This window comes from Dipodomys merriami, unplaced genomic scaffold, assembly GCF_024711535.1.
Source record: "Dipodomys merriami isolate MVZ:Mamm:240054 unplaced genomic scaffold, mDipMer1.0.p SCAF_17, whole genome shotgun sequence".
Taxonomy (NCBI): Eukaryota; Metazoa; Chordata; class Mammalia; order Rodentia; family Heteromyidae; genus Dipodomys; species Dipodomys merriami.
This window is the reverse complement of record NW_027203048.1, coordinates 8,311,563-8,330,906: the sequence shown is the minus strand read 5'-3', so window position 1 is coordinate 8,330,906 and position 19,344 is coordinate 8,311,563. Positions and strand designations below refer to the sequence as shown.

Here is a 19,344-nt window from a genome sequence, read left to right as displayed (position 1 = left end):
ACCTACCCCCACTTGTTGCCCTCCAGGTGGCCAGCAGCCGGGCAGGGAAACTGTTTCCAGCCTGCCATGACAACGATGAGAGTGACACTGCCAAGGCCGTGGAGGTGCAGAACAAGCAGATGATCGAATGGGCCTTGGCAGGGTTCCAGCCCTCAGGCCCCAAGGGTCTGGAGCCACCAGAAGGTAAACTTGGATGTCCAGCCCTGCCATCTGGGAAAGCCATGTTTGGCCTTCATCACTCTGGGGTCAAGGTGTGCTCTCATTGGCTCACCAGAGCCAGAAGGTTGGATGGTGGAAACCAGCTGGGGGCCAAGCTGCACCCCATCTATACATATCAGGGAGGAACTGGGGTTCTCGATCAACCTGTAAGGGTCTGGTCACCTGCTCTTCTGCTGCAGAGGAGAAGAATCCCTACAAGGAGGTTTACACGGACATGTGGGTAGAGCCTGAGGCAGCTGCCTATGCACCACCACCCCCAACCAAAAAGCCCCGCAAGAGCACAACTGAGAAGCCCAAGGTCAAGGAGATCATTGATGAGCGCACAAGAGGTGGGGCTTCCTCTGGGATGGGGCCTGCCCCAGGCGGGCGATCCCACAGCCTCTCCTGACGCGGGCTTTCCTTCTCTGCAGAACGGCTGGTGTACGAGGTGCGGCAGAAGTGCAGGAACATTGAGGGTGAGTGTTGCCTGGGAGCTGGGAGCTCCTGTCCTAGCACAGGCAGGAGAGCTGGCTGTTAGTGTGGCATGGGCATGGAGTGGTGTTGGCATAGGTTCTTTGAAAGGTAGGGTACCCAGAGGCTCTGTGACCTCAGTGCCAGGGGCTTGTCTGCCGCCTCTACCACCGCTGTTAGCTTCACACACCATTTGTCAAATGGCATGAGAGTTGGGGCACCACCCCAGTAGATCAGAAAGGGTGGCTGGCCCCTTTGGATTTGATTGACATTCTTCCTTTTCATCTCTCGCGTCTGTCTCTTGGTCGGGTGATGGTGGTCTCATGTGGGTGTCTTGAGTCAGGAAGGATTGGGTCAGGACTTGAAGACACAGCCTGGGCCCTGTGCTCACACGGGTTTCTTCTGTCCCCTGTTGCCTCTGTCTGGATACTATTTACTCTTTAAGAGACCAGTGAACTTCTGAGGTTGGGGCCAGGGCCATAGGACACCCTCTCAGGTTCCTTTTGCCATTTGGGCTGCTGCTCTGGAACCCCCTTTGACAGAGCTTGCTTGAGGCTGAGTTTTGGCCTAGGTGTGTTTGGGGGGCCGGGGGGGGGCGGTGCTCTTTGTAATGCTTATAGCACATGTGCTGTTTTGCAGACATTTGCATCTCATGTGGGAGCCTCAACGTCACTCTGGAGCACCCTCTATTCATTGGTGGAATGTGCCAGAACTGCAAGGTAGGAGTGCCTACCTTCCTTACCTCTTGGGCCCAGAGGCATCTGGCGCCTGGTATGGGGATGACAGACTCCAGTGTACTCTAGGCGAACAGGCCCTGAGGCTTCCAGGTTTCAGCTAGCTCTTGTTTACACCCTCAGAGGCCCCTGTGTGGGTAAGGCCGGGCTGGGTGACAGGTGGGTCACCACACACCCTTCAGGAGCCTCAGAACAAGCTGCTGGAGGGAATGTTCCAGCCTTCATCAGTGTCCCTTGTTTGGTTTGTCCACCTCAGGCCTGGATTATGGCCTGACCCTGGGTGGCAGAGTCCTATCTGCAGACTGAGTCCAGGCTCCAAAAGTTCAGGTTCTCAGCCCTGCCCTGGTGGCTTCTGACCCTGCATACTCTTCCTAGAACTGCTTCCTGGAGTGTGCATACCAGTATGACGATGATGGCTATCAGTCCTATTGCACCATCTGCTGTGGGGGGCGCGAGGTGCTCATGTGTGGGAACAACAACTGCTGCAGGTGAGGAGGCAGGGACGGTGTCTTCAGACCCTTCCCTGCCTGCACTGCCCCGCCCACTGTTCCAGCCCACCCCAGGCTCCACACACACACACACACACCAAGGGGCCCCTCCCTGCTTACTGGGCTTCCTTCCAGGTGCTTTTGTGTGGAGTGCGTGGATCTCTTGGTGGGGCCGGGGGCTGCCCAAGCAGCAATTAAGGAAGACCCCTGGAACTGCTACATGTGCGGGCACAAGGGCACCTATGGGCTACTGCGGCGCCGGGATGACTGGCCCTCTCGCCTCCAGATGTTCTTCGCCAATAACCACGACCAGGAATTTGTGAGTGCTGGGCCTCGAGTGCTGAGGGATGCATGGGGTGTGCAGCTGTTGCTCACTGCTGGAGAGGGGCCCAGGGTAGGGACCTGTGCCACAGCTGAGCATTTACCTGACCCCTGTACTCACGGCTTAGGACCCTCCGAAGGTTTACCCACCTGTCCCAGCTGAGAAGAGGAAGCCCATCCGGGTTCTATCTCTCTTTGATGGAATTGCTACAGGTGAGTGGCACAGGTCCCAGAAGGTGCTGGCCTCTTTATGCTTGGACAGGGAACAAGAGACAAAGAAAGAGAGAGAATGTGTGTGTGCATCTCTGTGTCTGAGTCTGTCTGGTCATGGAGTTTGATCAAAATGAAGTAAAATGAGTGTTAAGCCAGCCTGTCTGGTTTACATTGGAATATTCCTTAATCGAAGGAGATTCTGCACAGCCTTCAAAGGACAGACATGGTAAACAAAATATACACAGTTAGGGTGTGTCTTGATTATAAATAAGAGAGCTGGGATGTAGCTCAGTGGCAAAGCGCTTGCCTAGCAAGGGCAACGTCCTGGGTTTGATCCCCAGTACCAAAAAAGACAAGACAAAAAAAAAAAAATACAGTTAAAAAAAAAGTCTAAGAAACTATGAAGCTATGACATTTTGGAGTATGTCCTTTTGGACTTTTTTTCTGTATACGTGTGTAGTTATACAATCAAATGTATGGAAAAGCAAAATGTAGTAAATGTTTATAACCTAGTTTGTCATTTATTATATGATGACTACTTTTTCATAACCACTGAAGAGCTACATTCATTTGTAAGTGCTTCAGAGGATCCTACTGAGGCAAAGGATCATAATTTAACTAATCTACTATTAGATTATTGCCTGTCTTTTCATTACTGTTAGCAGTGCTGAGACAGGCATCCTTACAAGTACATCTTTACACACATGACCATTATCTTAGAAATAACCCAGGAGATGCTGGGTCACTGTGTAGGCATGATTTTTTTTTTTCTTTTTGCACATAGCTTTGCCACAATTCATTCTTCTTTCCTTTCTCTTTCTCTCCCTCTCGCTCCCTCTCCTGCTCTCCTTCTCGCACCTTCCTTCCTTCCTTCCTTCCTTCCTTCCTTCCTTCCTCTCTCTCTCTCTCTCTCTCTCTCTCTCTTTCTTTCTTTCTTTCTTTCTGTGCCAGTCTTGAGATTTGTATTCAGGGCCTAAACACTGTCTCTGAGCTTCTTTTGCTCAAGGGCTAGTGCTTATCACTGGAGCCACAGCTTCACTTACAGCTTTTTGGCAGTAGTTTATTAGAGGAAGGTAAGAGTCTCATAGACTTTCCTGTCCAGATGTCTTCAACCTGTGATCCTCAGATCTCAGCCTCCTGAGTAGCTGGGATTATAGGGCTGAGCTACTAGTGCCTGGCCAGAATTCTGATGTGTATATGGCTATCCCTCTTGACTTTACCCAGGTCGAGAAACTGTTTTGGGAACATGTGTTCATGTAGCTAGTGGGAGATACAGGCAGTCTAAGCCTGGGAAGCCTGGTCACAGGGCAAGGTGGAAGTGGCATCTCAGCCACGTTTGCCTTCTGCTCTCAGCCCAGGCCCTGTACATCTGGAGATGTTTATGTGCATAGTTTCCCAGGTTAGACCCGGGAGACTTCTTAAACAGTAGAGACGGTGCCACTCTGACCCATTTCCCTAAAGTCTCTGAATCTGTTGTGTTGTTGTTTCTCTGCCTCAGTCTGCAGCATTGATTGGGGAGAAGGAGTTTTCAGTCAGCTCAGAAGAAGTACAACAAACATGACCTTGTCTTAAAGATACTTACAATCCAAGAGTCTCTAAATTAGGAAAACAAGCTGCTTTAGTTATCACCCCCTGATTTCCTAGAGGCTGCTGGAGTTGAATTTTAGGGAGAGCAACTGGAGGATGAATAAAGATCCAGATGTAGACAATTTGTGTGTGTGTGTGTGTGAGAGTGTGAATGTATGCATGTATGTGGGTACTGGGGCTTGAACTCAGGACCTAGGTGCTGTCTCTGAGGTTTTTAGCTCAAGGCTGGCATTCTACCACTTGATTCTATACTTTCAGGGTTTTTGTTTTTTTTGTTTTGTTTTTTTCTGCTTGTTAACTGGAGGTAAGAGTCTCATGTACTTTCCTGCCTGGGCTGGCTTGAACACAGTCCTCTGGGATTACAGGCATGAGCCAGTTGACTATAGAAATTATTAAGACTTCCCTTGCCCTCCCGCCCCCCAAAAGCTAATGTCTCGTCTCTCTGAATCTTCAAACTATCTGCTCTCTAGCCAGTCGTCTCTGGATTGACATCTTCCAGGCGGGCCAAACTAGCTGTAAAACAGACCCACAGTGTCCGTCCTGGTCGTTCATATTGTTTAGTAGGGAAAGGGCTCACTGCCCTGCAGTTGATCTTTTGTGTGCCAGTTGACCAGAGGGCTCACTTGCCTAAGACCAGGTGGGAGGACAGTGGCCCAAGTGACAGCCTTCTCTCCTGGCTGGCACAGGGCTCCTGGTGCTGAAGGACTTGGGTATCCAGGTGGACCGCTACATTGCTTCGGAGGTGTGTGAGGACTCCATCACGGTGGGCATGGTGCGGCACCAGGGGAAGATCATGTACGTCGGGGACGTCCGCAGCGTCACGCAGAAGCATGTATGTCGGTGCCATGATGCAGTCTGCCTTTTCTCCCCGTCCTCTCTCCTTTCTTGTCCTGTTCTGTTTTGTCTTTCCACCTTTTCCCCAAACTCTCACCATTTTTCTTATTGACTTACTAAGGCAGTGGGTAGATTAAAAGGGAGAGTTTGGGAACTGGGGGTGCAGCTCAGTAGTGGAGCTCTTGCCTACCATGCATGAGGCTTGTGGTTTGATCCTTGGGAGGAGGAAATTGGGAGCTTGCCACTGCTGCCTGGATCCTTTGTGGTAGAGTGCTTCGCATTGGGGAGAGAGGGTCCAATCTTCCCCCACACTTTTGCTATAGTTCTTCCAGGCTTCACTTGGGGGAAGAGGGCTGTCACAGGACTTGCTTAAAGGTCCTCTCTCCTAGTAGTGTTCTGGGGTTTACCTTTGCCCTAGAGGGTCCTTACATGGTCCGGACACCGTGCCTGAAGTACACAGAGCATAGTACTTCCTACCTCAGTGGAAGGCTCCTTTAGGCTTGGGAATGGTCCAGATTGGTGTGTTTTGTTTGCTGTCCAAAAACTGAGCCCAGAAAGCTTCTGTAGCTGTCAGGTTCTCAGACCCTTTGTCTTCCTCTCTGCCTCTGTCTCTGGACAGCAGACCCATCATGTTACCTTTGTCCTCCCAGATCCAGGAGTGGGGCCCATTTGATCTGGTGATTGGAGGCAGTCCCTGCAATGATCTCTCCATTGTCAACCCAGCCCGCAAGGGACTCTATGGTAGGTGCTCTCCTCAGCCTCTCCTTCTGAGCTGGTGCTTCCGCACTGAGGTTTCCTCCTTGGATATTTCTGCCCTGGGCCAGCTCCTCCTAGTGACCCTGTCTCCCCTTGTCCTCCCCATGCCCGAGCCACACCACTGTCTGGACACAGACAGTCTAAGCTGATGGCTTTCTCTTCCGACCTCTCAGAGGGCACTGGCCGGCTCTTCTTTGAGTTCTACCGCCTCCTGCATGATGCGCGGCCCAAGGAGGGAGATGATCGCCCCTTCTTCTGGCTCTTTGAGAATGTGGTGGCCATGGGCGTTAGTGACAAGAGGGACATCTCGCGATTTCTAGAGGTATAGCCAGCAACCTTGGTTTGGCCAGCTCACTAATGGCTTCTACCTTGGACTGCTGCTTCATCCCTGTCTCGCTGCATTGTGGAGCTGGGGACTGTGCCATGTGCTTTGCAAGGGGCCTGCTTTGGAAGCTCTGGGCTTCCCAAGCAGAAAGGGAGGAAGTAGGGGTAGAGGCCCACTCAGAATGCGTGCTCTCGCTCTGTCTTAAGAGGTTGCTATGGGAGTGGGCCTCAGTTGGGGGGAGGGGCGGACTTCTGGGTTGAGAAGTTTGTGTGATGTTAGCCTAGGGGAACCTTTGAGGCATCAAATTGTTTTTGTCTGCCCTGTCCTCATTCCCTGGCACCATGATGGATGCTTTTTGTCAGGTTTTATTTCCTCCAGTGTCAGTTCCATTTCACGGGAATTCTCCCACCCAGGAAGCGTGAGCACATGCTCCCAAATCCTAGGGTCAGTAACACCACAAGTTGATATTGTGACTTTAAATGGGAGCTGGCATCTATTTGGACAGGACATACAATGGACACATACCCTGCTCCTTGGAACTTGCTTCTTAATTAAGCCTCTGGGTAGTCTAGAGCAGCCTTGTCCAAAATGGTAGCCATCAGCCATGTATAGCTATTTACATGAACAGGAAACATCCCCGCCCGCCCTCAAGTCACAAGTACAAAGTAACTCCCCATATAGCTAGTAGACCGCAGCCACTGCAGTGAGCAGTCAGGATAGTGGGTAGTTTTTCTGTCATTGCAGAACATTCAGTTGGACTACACTAGTCTAGAATGCTCCAGCGAGGGTATGTGGGATGTGGCTAAGTTTAAATCCCAGCTTTTCCCAGGGTCTTTAAGCTATCCCCAAGAGAGAGGTAAGCCTTTGAGGCCTTAAGGCTGTCAGCCAGCGCAGTTGTGGCGCTGTTTAATATTCCTCCTGTTTTACAGTCCAACCCTGTGATGATTGATGCCAAAGAAGTGTCAGCTGCACACAGGGCCCGCTACTTCTGGGGTAATCTGCCCGGTATGAACAGGTTGGTAAGAGCTTCTGGCCCCGGGGGTCAGTGGGTATAGGTGTGTCTGCAGATAGGACAGTCCAAGAAGGGCTGTAGAGTAGCTTCTGCTGGCCTCTGCTGAATGCTCGCTATTCTCCCATGTTCCTTATTCCTGGAGAAACAAAGAGGAGTTAGGTAGGGCACAGAAACTATTTGCCTCCAGAAACCAATGGTGATCTCAATAGGACCTTGAGAATTGCTTTCTTTACACAAAAGAAGAGTACTGTGTGTGCTACAGAGTTTTAGTTACTGCACTGATGGTGTCCAGAGCCAGCTAACCGTTAGGTTCTTCTGAGAAAAGCTTGTGGAAGATAGGGGATGGAGAGGGTGGTACCCACAGCCATATAAGGTTTCAGATTGTTTATCACTCATTGTTGGCTATTCATTCAAATCACACGGATATATTAAAAAAAAAGTTTTTAATATCCAGGAATGAAACAAAATGTCCTAACTTTAAGGTTTAGTGATTACATCATAGAAAAACCTTTGAAGAAGTTATTGCAAGCTATGCACCAGTGGCTCATAACTGTAATCCTCACTACTCAGGAGGTTGAGATCTTAGGATCAAGGTTTGAAGCCAATGGGGGCAGGAAAGTCCATAATACTTTTTTTTTTTTTTTTGCTAGCCATAAGGCTTGAACTCTGGGCCTGGGTGCTGTCCATGAGCTCTTCAGCTTAAGGAAAGCACTGTACCCCTTGAGCCACAGCACCACTTCCAGTCTTCTGGTGGTTAATTGGAGATAAGAGTCTCAGACTTTCCTTGCCCGGGCTGCCTTTGAACCACAATCCTCAGATCTCAGCTTCCTGAGTAGCTAGAATTATAGGTGTGAGCTACCAGCACCCAGCTAAATTAACAACAGCATTTCTTTCTTTTTTCTTTTTTATCGGTCATGGAGTTTGAACTCAGAGTCTGGGTGCTGTCCCTGAGCTTTTTTTCTTCTTTTTTTTTTTTTTGTCAGTCATGGGGCCTGAACTCTGGGCCTGGACACTGTCCCTCAGCTCTTCAGCTCAGGGCTAATGCTCTACCACTTGAGCCATAGCTCCGCTTCCAGCCTTTTCTGCTTATGTGGTGCTGAGGAATCGAACTCAGGGCCTCATGCAAGGCAAGCACTCAACCTTCCCAGCCCCACTTCTGGCTTTTTCTAAGTATCATATTGGAGATAAGAGTCTCATGGACTTTTCTGCCCTGGCTGGCTTTGAACTGTGATTCCCAGATTCAGCCTCCTGAGTACCAAGGATTACAGTAGCTAGAGAGCCACTAGCACCTGGCTCTATGAGATTCTTATCTGTAATGAACTACCAAAAAAGCCAGAAGTGATCTGGGCCCTGATGGCTTATGCCTATAATCCTAGCTGCTCAGGAGGCTGAGATCTGAGGATCATATTTCAAAGCCAGCCCAGGCAGGAAAGCCCATGAGGCTCTCATCTCCAATTAACTACCAGGAAACCGAAGTGGTGCTGTGGCTCATAGTGCTCAGGAATAGCACCCAGGCCTCTAGTTCAAGCCACATAACCACCACCATCAACAACAAAAACACCCCTGAAGTGAAGCTATGGACCAAATGTAGGGTGCCAACCTTGAGCAAAAAGTTCAGGCTGAGGACAGTACCCAGGCCCTGAGTTCAAGTTCCAGGACCAGCAACAACAACAAAACGGTTTGTAGAGATCATTGTAAACCAACTCAAGATCCATGATGGGGGCGGTCGTTCCCAGAATGTTTAAATCATAGGTTTTAAATCCCTTGGTTCATTTGTAAGTGGAAAATGTCATTTAGCTTGGCTTCAGCCATCTAACCTCCCTCTTTGCCATTCACCTCAGGTTGTAGAGCCTTCCCTAGTTCGTGCTCTTTTGCCAAACTGCTGTCTTTTGCAAGGCTTGTTAATAGGAAAGAGTTGGTTTAGAGCAGCTGACTGGAAACAGTCCCCTGCAAACCTCCTAAGATACATGTGCACATTGGAAATGTGGCTGAGCTACCATGGTCCATTGTTTTTGTGGAACCATTAACTTGAGTGTCTGCTGACAGACTGCAGTACTATGTGACTTTTTCCAACTCCAGAAGCCTAGGACTTTATTCTGGAAGGAGTAGAGATACTGCACAGGGAGGGCCCCAAGTCTCAAGATACTAAAAAATGCCATGTGTTTTGAACCCTTAAATTTTTTTCCATAGTATTGGGAACAAACCCAAGGCCTTGCACATGCTAGGCAAGCCCCTCAACTCTGAGCTACATGCCCAGCTTTTGTAGTTGTCAGTCATGGGGCTTGAACTCTGGGCCTGGGCACTGTCCCTGAGCTCCTCAGCTCAAAGCAAGTGCCCTACCACTTTGAGCCACAGCACTACTTGAGCCACAGTACCACTTCTGATTTTCTGGTGGCTAATTGGAGATAAGAATCTCATAGACTTTACTGCCTGGGCTGGCTTTGAACCACAATCCTCAGATCTCAGCCTCCTGAGTAACTAGGATTACAAGCGTGAGCCACTGGCGTTCGGCTGCCGTTGTTGTTTTGGGACTGTCTCGTGTAAATTGGCTGTGAACTCTGTCCTGCTTCAACATCCTGGCTCAGCAAAATACTTTCTAAGGAAAGATCAGCACTGAAGCTGCTGCCCCATAAGAAGTGATGTATTCAGTGTCACAGAATTGTAATCTTTGGGGTCTATACAGAACTGAAGTCTGGAGATGTCCTGTCCAGTGAATTTCATCCAGTGAATTACCAGCCCATCTAATGATCACCACAAATCAAGATACAGAATATTCTCTTACCCCCAAAACTTGCTTTCATGTTGGGACACTTAAAACTCAGCATATTTACAAATGAGACAGAATAATTGTGTTTTATTTCCTCTATACTGGCTGGTTAATACCTGCCACTTGGTAGTTTGAGGCCACTTTTGAGTTTGCCTGTAAAGGATTAAGGTCTGATTGATGTGTGTCCATGGATGGCCACAGTGTACATTGAGTTGGAAGAGGGTTATGAGGTATGTGTGTGATTGAAGCAGCTGCCGAGGGTCAGTCAGCCTTGCCTGGGGCTTATTGCTGTCCAGGTATCTCATGGACCATTTTCCTTTCTTCTGCCTCCTAGGCCGTTGGCATCCACTGTGAATGATAAACTGGAGCTGCAGGAGTGTCTGGAACATGGCAGAATAGCCAAGGTCAGCCCGGGTACCTAAGTCTTCCATGGGGCAGGAAAGAAGAGGAGGGAGGAAGAAGGGCAGAGGGTCCCACTGGACCCCTCCTGGTCTATCAGGCAGGGGATGATTCAGCCTTTAACCCTTCAACCTAGGAAGGAAGCTTTTAAGGATTCGAGGGCTAGTTATGACCTATATAAAGTGTTTTCCTTTTCTTTTTTGGCTAAGACCTATTGTGTAAGAGCCTTTAGAGCAGAGAGAAGCCCCCAATAATGCAGATTTATCTCTGGAGAAATGTCACACGTACTCTGGGTATTAGGCTCTGTGCCAGCATATTCCAGCAGTCACTAAGAGTGCATCTTTGGGCCTTGCCTTGCAAGTTACTATACCTCTGAAAGAACCGGTTCTTTGCGAGACTTAGTATGGTGGCTGGAGCTGCTGCCTCTAAGTCTGATGAGCTAGACTGGACTAAGAATGTCCAAGGTTATGTCAAGGTGGAAATAGAAGCATGGCGGGGGAGGCAGAGGCTCGTGCCTTGGCTGTGTTAATAGGGTAGTAGACATGTACTCATTCCTTGTTTCTGGTCTTCAACTTCTAGTTCAGCAAAGTGAGGACCATTACTACTCGGTCAAACTCCATAAAGCAGGGCAAGGACCAGCATTTCCCCGTCTTCATGAATGAGAAAGAGGATATCCTGTGGTGCACTGAAATGGAAAGGTACTGTGTCCATGTGCTCACGTCCTGGGCGTGTGTTCCATCTGGCTTGAGGGGGGGCTGTCTTTCTTTTTTCAATTTTTATTTTTATTGTGAAAATACTGTACAGAGGGGTTACAATTACATGGGCAAGATAATAAGTACATTTCTTATCAAGCATTGTAGCCTCCTCCTTTGTTTCCCCTTCCCACCCCTTCCCATCCTCCCCTGCCCCCTGCTGTGCTGTTTTCTAAGCTTCCATGTGTGAATAGGTTTGACCAAGGGCTGGGAAGATGGCTCAGTGGTAGAGTGCTTGCCTTGCATGCCTGAGGCCCTGGGTTCGATTCCTCAGCACCACATAAGCAAAAAGAAAAGAGCTGGAAGTGGCGCTGTGGCTCAAGTGTTAGAGGCTAACCTTGAGTTGTAGAGCTGAGGGACAGGCCCAGGCCCAGAGTTCAGGCCTACAACCGACAAAAAAACCAAAAAACAAAATAGGTTTAACCAAGTATTCCCCAACATGCCAGGCCCACAGGGAGGACTCTTGGCCATCCAGTCCCTATGCATTTTTATGTCTGGTCCCAAAACAAGAGGGGTCTGGGTTTCCAGAAGGCCTTCTGGGAAGGCTGACGCTCCTGGGGCTTCCTTCACTCCTGCCACAGGCATTGTTTGTGGGACAGGGCAGGCCTCAGCCCTTGCACCTGATGAGGTGGCCTGAACTCCCAGAGCTGAATCAGCTGCTTCTCGGGGTATGACTAGGATTTAGCCAGAGGCCAACAGGAAACCCTGAAACTTGGGAAGTCAAGCAGAAGTGTCCATTCCTGGAGAGGATCTCCTTAGGACACTGGAAGGATGTCCGTGAGTTCTGTTCAGACAGAGTAGCTGTCTGTTGCAGCTGTGGTCTAGGAGGTGTTTTGGAAACATTTTATACGACTTATGTTTGTTTCTGGTGAGTGGAAATCTGGAGGAGAGATTGCTTTAACTAACCACAGAGACTAGCACAGTGCCTGGCCCATATCCAGCTTTGCATCTTGAGGTTGAGCTTAGCAGAACGGGCTGGTGGCCCAGGTGTGGGAGGGAATGTAGAGCACACAGCGCTTCCCAGCTGCTGCGCCTGCTCCTGGTGGGTGGCCATATGGCCTCCAGGCAACCTGGCCTTAGCCTGGCCAGGTTCACCCTGTTCACTCTGCCCTTTCTCCCTTCTTGTCTGCAGGGTGTTTGGCTTCCCAGTTCACTACACGGATGTCTCCAACATGAGCCGCTTGGCGAGGCAGAGACTGCTGGGCCGGTCATGGAGCGTGCCAGTCATCCGCCACCTCTTCGCTCCACTGAAGGAATATTTTGCTTGTGTGTAAGGGACATGGGGGCAAAATGAGGTAGTGACACAAAGTTAAACAAACAAACAAAAACATAAAACACCAAGAACGTGAGGATGGAGAGAAGTATCAGCACCCAGAAGAGAAAAAGGAACTTAAAACAAAAACCACAAGAGGCAGAAATACCGGAGGGTTTTGCGTTGCGAAAAGGGTTGGACATCATCTCTTGATTTTTCAATGTTAATCTTCAGTCCTATTTAAAAAGCAACACCAAGCAAGCCCCCTCCCTTTCCCTCCCCACCTTCCTCCTTTTTTTTTGTGGGGAGGGGGTCAACCCTTTTGTTCTCTACTCTTTTCAGAGGGGCTTTCTGTTTGTTTGGGTTTTTGTTTCTTGCTGTGACTGAAATCAGAGGGTTTATTGCAGCAGAAATTGGTAACAAAAAACATAGTAAATACGTTGCAGAGGAAAGGCGGGAGAGAGGAAGAAAAGGAAATTCTATAGAAATCTATATATTGGGTATTTTTTTTGTTTTGTTTTTACTATATATCTTTTTGTTGTCTCTAGCCTGATCTGATAGGAGCACAAGTGGGGACAGAAAACAGAGACCCGCGGGCGGCCGCTTTCCCTCCCGCCCCGCAGTCTCTCCAGCACCATTCCTGGTCATGCAAAACAACCCAACTAGCAGCAGGGAGATGAGGACACCACACAGACACTTTTCTACAGTATTTCAGGTGCCTACCACACAGGAAACCTTGAAGAAAACCAGTTTCTAGAAGCCGCTGTTACCTCTTGTTTACAGTTTATATATATATGATAGATATGAGATATATATATAAAAGGTACTGTTAACTACTGTACAACCCGACTTCATAATGGTGCTTTAAAACAGCGAGATGAGTAAAAACATCAGCTTCCACCTGGCCTTATGTGCAAAGGGTTAACAACCATGGATGGGGAAAGGGGTTCAGCTCAGAGAAGGCTTCTTGTCTGCCGGGGTTTCTTTCCCCCTCTTGGTTTTTAACCAACTGAAGGAGGAGACTAGGGGAGCAGTATTGTGCTGCTTCTCCCTGCCAAAAATAAAAGGGGGTCAGCTGCGATGGTGGGGACCTGGGAGCTGAGCGTGGAGTTCATCCAGACTCATGCAATAACCATTCTAGAAGACTCCCTGGACAAAGTGGCAGGGTGAGGAGTCTTCATCCTGATTTCTCAGATTAGCCAAGTCCACGGCTCCTTGTGGTGGGATCGGAAGTCATCCAGTGTGTGGGACAGTGAGAGTCATAAACCCCACCTGGAGCGAATAAAAAAACATACAAAACGTACTGGTGCTTTCCTGTCTAAGTCGCCTTTTGTGTGTTCTTTTATGAAGCCCCCACCATCCTCCTCTGCACACGGCGGCTCCGGCCCCTGGAATGTGATGTTTTTGGTCATCTCCAAAGGCTGCAGTTTTATACTGGGAGGCTGATGACACCTTTTATTATAATTAATCTTATGGTTCTGGTTATAGTTATGTTTGTTTTGAGATTTTTTTTTTTCTTTCAGAAAACAAAAACCCAACACCCTTCCCTTTAGGTTTCAAACCAAGGTGCGGGGCGCAGGGTGCTTCTCAGTAGTGGTGGCTCTGGTGCCCTGGCCCCCACCCCTCGGGCCAGGTGGGCCACTGGGCAGCATGGTGACAAGCTGGGCGGCCAGGGAGTCCCTGAGGCCCGCCCTCCGGGCTGGTCACTCTTCTCTTCTACTTCCCCTCCTCGTGAGTCCGGTGTGTCAGGGCCGGAGGGAGGCCCGGGCAGCCTCTCTCCTTGTGTGTGTGGTTGGAGTGGTGTGTGTTTCTTTTCTAGTGTTTGGTCTGATGATAGCTGTGCTCTTACCTCGAGTTAGCAGCACCTGGGGCCCATGTGCTCGCACTTTGTTCTACTTCCTGCCGCGGCAGGCAGCCTGGCGTTGGTGGTGGGAAGAGGCTCCAGGGTGAGGGCCCAACGGGCAGAGCTTGCCTGGGTGGAGGGGGTGTAGATATGTGGCATATAGAGATATATATTTTATAATGGGAGGGGGGGGCAGCACCTCCTGGGCCTGGCAGAGCTGGGGGGGTGTGCCTTCAAGCACATGGTCCTGAGACCCCATTCCTAGAAAGATGGGGCCTGTGGAGATAGGCGCTATATAAATACATAGATAGGGTCATGTCTAAGAAATATTATGTAGTGGGGAGTGGTGAGGGGAGCAGGCTCCATTGGCTGAGCCCGAGTCCCTGCCACAGACAGGCCCCACGCCAGTCAGTCAGTCTCGCACACATGCACAGGAACCTATTTCAATTTGGACTCACACGCCAGGGGGCGCCCAGCACTTCTCCCAGGAGTCAGCCCACGAAGCTGCCCTGATGTTGCAGGTAGACCTGATTGCAGAAGTGGCTATGTGCTGAAGGCAGGAAGAGGAGGAGGTGCTTCCTCTAGCAGGCCGTGTGTTCTGTCCCTTTGCCCCTGGTGATGTCAAAGACTCTTCTGTTCAGTTACCTGTGATACTGACCTGCAACTCCAGCTCCAGGCACCGGAGTGAGTCAGCCCTCACTCCCCCTACCTATTCTCCCCAACCCAAATCAAATTGACATCCGCTGTCTGTCTTGTGGGGCTTCCATTAGAAAAAGAAAACATTCAAAAATGGGACTGTGAATCTCACAGTGAACAAAGCAAAATCATAATTAGTGACTCTGAAAACAAGGCTTTGAACTCCTTGCTCATTGCTCAGGAGTAGGCTCACAGCTGGGGCATGCCCTCTGTAGGGTCTAAAGTCCTGGGCCTGGGCCTTTCCCTCGTAGAAGGAATTGTTAAGATAAAGTTGGCTCTGTGCTGCGGCCCTGACATGGCGGGTGGGGACTGACCCCGTGCAGCTAGAGCAGCTAGGAGCTGGGACCACTTGCTCCCAGCATTGAATTCCCTGTGCTAAATGTGCTTGCCTATCCCCTGTACTCCGGTAGGGCTCCATTCTGGCCTGGAGTCTACCAGCACCATTCTGGAGGGCTGGGGGAGGGGGGGCTGCCCCAGGCAGTCCAAGGTGCTCCCTCCCCCACTGGCCAATGCCAAGGTCTTCCTGGCGCCCAGTGTGAGGACCGTCTTCATGGGCCTTCCTCTTCCAGCATTGGTGGCCCTCCCAGCCTCTGTTCATTGCTGATGTGAAGGCTTAGCCTTTCCCAGTGGTCCCTGCTCCAGCCGAACTGGGCGCGGTGCTCCCCAGGGAGCATTGGTGTGGGGACTGGCCAGAGCCTCAGCAGCTGGGGATGTGGCACACCCAAGGAACCCGTCCGCGGGTGGGGCGGCTTGCTGTGAGCTGAGAGCTGCCACAGAGGCCCTCCCCATGGCATCTTCTTAGCACCACTCTAGTGACCTGACAAGGCCTCAGGAGCTACCCCTGGGCTTGCTTCCAGTCCAGCCTGGGCTTGGTTTCCCTGGGAAAACTTGACAGCGTGTAGGGGATTCTTGCCTGGCTGAGATGCCCTTCATCCTCTTCCACCCCTGTGAGAGACTGGGAACAGGTGTTAGGTGCCCTCAAGGGAGCCTGGGCAGCTCTGGCAGAGGTCTGTGTGTGTGTGTGCTGTGGAGGAAGCTGAGGGCAGAGGCTGTGCGATGGAGAAACCCGGAAGACCTGTGGTGTCGGGGGAGTCCCAGAAGGTGTTCAGTGCAGGCTTTTCTTCCCCACAGCAGGCTCCTCTCCCCATAGAAACCCGGGTGCTGGGGACTGAGGGTGATCGCCTCCCCCTGGAGGTGCCACATAGAGCATGGTGCCAAAGAGATCGTGGCTCTCGCCCGGGGGAGGCAGCTGGGTGCTAGTGCCAGGGTCTTGAGCCTTGGCCTCCTGCCTGAGGATCCCAGCGGGACCTCACGCAGGCTGGTGCTAACCCTGTCCCAAGGGGCCGACAGGAGGCCGGGGAGCCAGCAGGGGAAGATCAGGGAAGATTTGGAGGTTGGCAGCTTGTTTTCCTCTCAGGCCTCCAGAGACTCCTTGCAGTAGGATGTTAGCAGACTCCCCTCCCGTGTCACCAGTGTGGACTGGACAGGTGGGACAGCAGGAGGAAAGGTCGACAGGGCAAGGTTCTCATGAGTGGCACCTCTCCGGTGCTGAGCCAGGCTCTGAGGGAATCTCTGTCATCTCCAGCCCACGGATCTGCAATAAGAGCAGGGAGGAAATGCTTGCGTGAATCTGAGAGATGTCCTTGTGGGATAATTGCGACGGCTGGTTTTGATTTAGGATTACCTAAGTATGTAGGAGTCGATCTTGAGTTGCCACCGTGGTTGAGCTTGGTGCAGAGTTGCTGTGGTGCTAGTGTCTTTTGAAGTTGTCACTTTCTAGGGATTCCACAAGCCGGGCCCTGAAGGCGGCTTGCTTGCTTGGCCCTGTGGAACAGCAGAGCTGAAGTTTCAGGCCAGGCCTGTGTTTTGATCCTGGAGCTGAATGGATCCTACTTGTCATCTGTGGTTTCCAGGTCTGTTGTTTCCAGCCCTGTGCCACTGTTGTCCCCTGTGACAGGGAGCTGCCTCCATTGATGGAAGGGCAGCTGTGAAGGAAGCTTGGAGTCGGGGTCCTTCTGGCCACTCCTTGCCCAGTTAGCTAGAAGGAGGCAGAGGTTGCCTTGGCCCGCCTTGTGCTGGGGCCAAAGGACCTGAGAGGAAAGCCGTGAACCTCACTGTTGTCTTTGTGTTGTGGTAGAGGAAGGCTGGGGTCTTGGGGGAAGTGTGGCTTTTTCAGATCTGTCTCTGACTATAGGCAGTGGAGTTTTGGCATATAGGTTGATAGGGGGAAAAGGAAAGTTCCTCGCTAACTTCCCCAGAAGGCCTCAGTTCCCCCAAATTCCAGTGACTGGAAACCTCTGGGCATCTGTTCCACTTGAGGGCACAGAGGGTGGTTCCCCAAACCCCATCAGAGCAGCCTCTAGCCTGTGCCTGAGGACATGAGCAAGCGTGCCGCGGTCGCATTCACGTCCCAGTCTGATTTGGTTCACAGCCCTAGAATTCAACAGACAACGATAACAACAACCAATGCTGAAATTCTTTAGAATATGCAGAGGGAGGAGGTGACTCAACAAGGTGCTAAAACATTTTATTAAAAATATATATTGTTAAATTAAGTCTGCTGTCTGGACAATGACTGTTTGTTTTGTTTTCTTGTAGTGGAGTTTAAAAGAGACTATTATTTTACTCTGATATATTATTATTAAAAAGGCATTTTAACTTTGTACTTGAAAACTAAGTGAGCGATTTCACGTGTTTTAGCTGAGGCATTGAAGTAGCGGGTGCTTACTTATTTGTGGGAAATCATGTATTCATACTGAAGAATAAACTCTGTAGCTGATTTGGTAATAACTTTTACTGTTACAGATGATTTCGCTTTGACCCCGGTGGCAGAGCACGTTTATTCCACATTCCACGCAGATAAATGCAGGACCTTCCAGACTCTTCCCTTCCAGCCCCATTTCCTTTCTCTTGTTTATCTCCTCCCCTCTCCCACTTTATTTTGGTTTGTTTTCCTGGTCCCAGCTTCCTTCACCACTGTATTTTTTTAGGGTTTTGCTTCTCTATTTATTGACAATAATAATGTACATTTCACAGTCTGGTTCTGGGACAGCCGGGAGGGGCTCGTGGGGCCCCCTCAGTCCCACCCTGCTGCCTGGTGTTCTATTGTATCTCTGTGTCCGTGATGCTCGTGACATAGCTGTTTATGAAATAATTAAAGAGGTCAATGCGTACAGCAGATGTAGAAAGTCTGTCAGTTCCGCTTTCATCACACTTTTTTTTTTTTGTGCCCAGAAGAATATAATAAAGCTCCTTTCTAATGTACTTGTGCTGGAGAACACTTGAATAAATGGACTGTTTTTGTGCAAAAAGAAAAAATGGAAAAAGCACCGTAATAATGTCCTTTTGTCCTGCGCCTCCTTTTCTGTGACATGACTGCTCACAGCCCTGCTCCCAAGAGCTGACACCCAAGTGGAGAGGAGCCAGCGTGGGGGTCAGGCAGGGCTTGGCCCCTCCCTTTCAAGACTCTGTGCAGGGCGAGAGATTAGAGTGACACCAGGTGGCTGCAAAGCCATATTGGTCCCAGAGGGAGTAACAAGTACTTTGATTGCAGAGCAAGCAGACTGTCACGATCAGGTGGCTGTGGAGGGTTTACCATGAGCACAGGTCCTCTTCCGGTTTTGCCAACACCTGCATCTAGAGAGGTGGGCATAGACAGTTTGATTGGGGAGGGACCCTGCAAGGAACAGTTCTTGAAGTGACACTGACGAGTTTCCTGGACAGAAGTGGGCTGTGGGGGGGAGGAGGCCAGTTTCAGCTCTGGATGAGGCCAGCAGGGGATGCCTGGATGAGAAGTCCAAGCCAAGGCAAGAGGCTGCACAGCCATTTGGGGTCAGGGCGGTGCTTGGCTTTCCTAGCCGCCTGGCCTGCTTCAGATCTGTCTCACAAGTGGCAGTGCCTTCTGTCCTGTAAGGTTCCCCCACACTTTGTGCTCCACCATGTTTAAAGGCACTAGCTCCCTGTCCCCATCTGGCTAAAGTGACAATCCAAATACATAAAAGGACTGGGACTATTTCAGCACACTTCAGTCTCAGGACCTTGGGTGCTCTGCCATGTGCCTCATCTCTTGGGCTTCTCCAGACCTTTCATCCCCCAGCCTCCTGGGGTTAGGGCAGGATGACCACAATGCAGTGCTGGCGACAAAGACATCATAGGGGGAAAGTAAGAAAAAGGGGAAAACTCAACTAGACTAATGGGCATTTTCATGGCACTTTTTCTTTGCTTTTTTTTCTCTTTTTTATCCTACAGTTGTTAAGTGTATATTTTACTTTAACCCTACTGTTTTCTCAGTATTTTCAGTGTTGATGTAGAAGCTTTTTTTTTTTTTCCAAATGACTGCATGGCATTTTCTTGTTAAATGTTTGTTAATATATATATATTTTAATTTTAGCTACAAATAGAGCTTCAATAAACATCTTTATGTCTTGGCTTTCCCCGATATTTTGTAAAAAAAAAAAAAAAAATCTTTTTCTTGCCATTTAAAGTAGTTTTCCAGAAAAGAGACAAATAGAGCAAAAATAGATGGATAGTGCGGTTGGTTTCTGACATTTGCCTGATTTCTTCCAAGAGGTGGGAAGACAGTGTGATTCTGTTCTGGGATTCTCCAGAACAGAAACAAGGCTGGACTATAGTTTGAGCAATTCCGAAAAAAAAAAAAAAAAAGTTATTCTAGCTTGATTTGTGGTATAGCAGAACA

The 19,344-nt window shown here is 49.8% G+C and overlaps 1 protein-coding gene across 3 annotated transcripts in view; it reads left to right on the top strand.

The window, feature by feature from the left end:
• Dnmt3a (DNA methyltransferase 3 alpha) overlaps window positions 1-19,077 on the top strand; it is a 116,637-nt gene extending 97,560 nt beyond the window's left edge. For all 3 annotated transcript variants that reach the window (XM_070025150.1, XM_070025149.1, XM_070025151.1), the window contains exons 10-23: window positions 27-183; window positions 399-548; window positions 630-674; window positions 1,309-1,388; window positions 1,779-1,891; window positions 2,027-2,210; window positions 2,341-2,425; window positions 4,699-4,844; window positions 5,497-5,587; window positions 5,776-5,924; window positions 6,857-6,942; window positions 10,041-10,110; window positions 10,685-10,803; window positions 11,990-19,077. In XM_070025150.1, coding sequence (XP_069881251.1) covers window positions 27-183; window positions 399-548; window positions 630-674; window positions 1,309-1,388; window positions 1,779-1,891; window positions 2,027-2,210; window positions 2,341-2,425; window positions 4,699-4,844; window positions 5,497-5,587; window positions 5,776-5,924; window positions 6,857-6,942; window positions 10,041-10,110; window positions 10,685-10,803; window positions 11,990-12,131 — 1,617 coding nt within the window. In that variant the 3' untranslated portion in view covers window positions 12,132-19,077. The remainder of the gene's footprint in view (window positions 1-26; window positions 184-398; window positions 549-629; window positions 675-1,308; window positions 1,389-1,778; window positions 1,892-2,026; window positions 2,211-2,340; window positions 2,426-4,698; window positions 4,845-5,496; window positions 5,588-5,775; window positions 5,925-6,856; window positions 6,943-10,040; window positions 10,111-10,684; window positions 10,804-11,989) is intronic.
• Window positions 19,078-19,344: the final 267 nt, after the last annotated feature.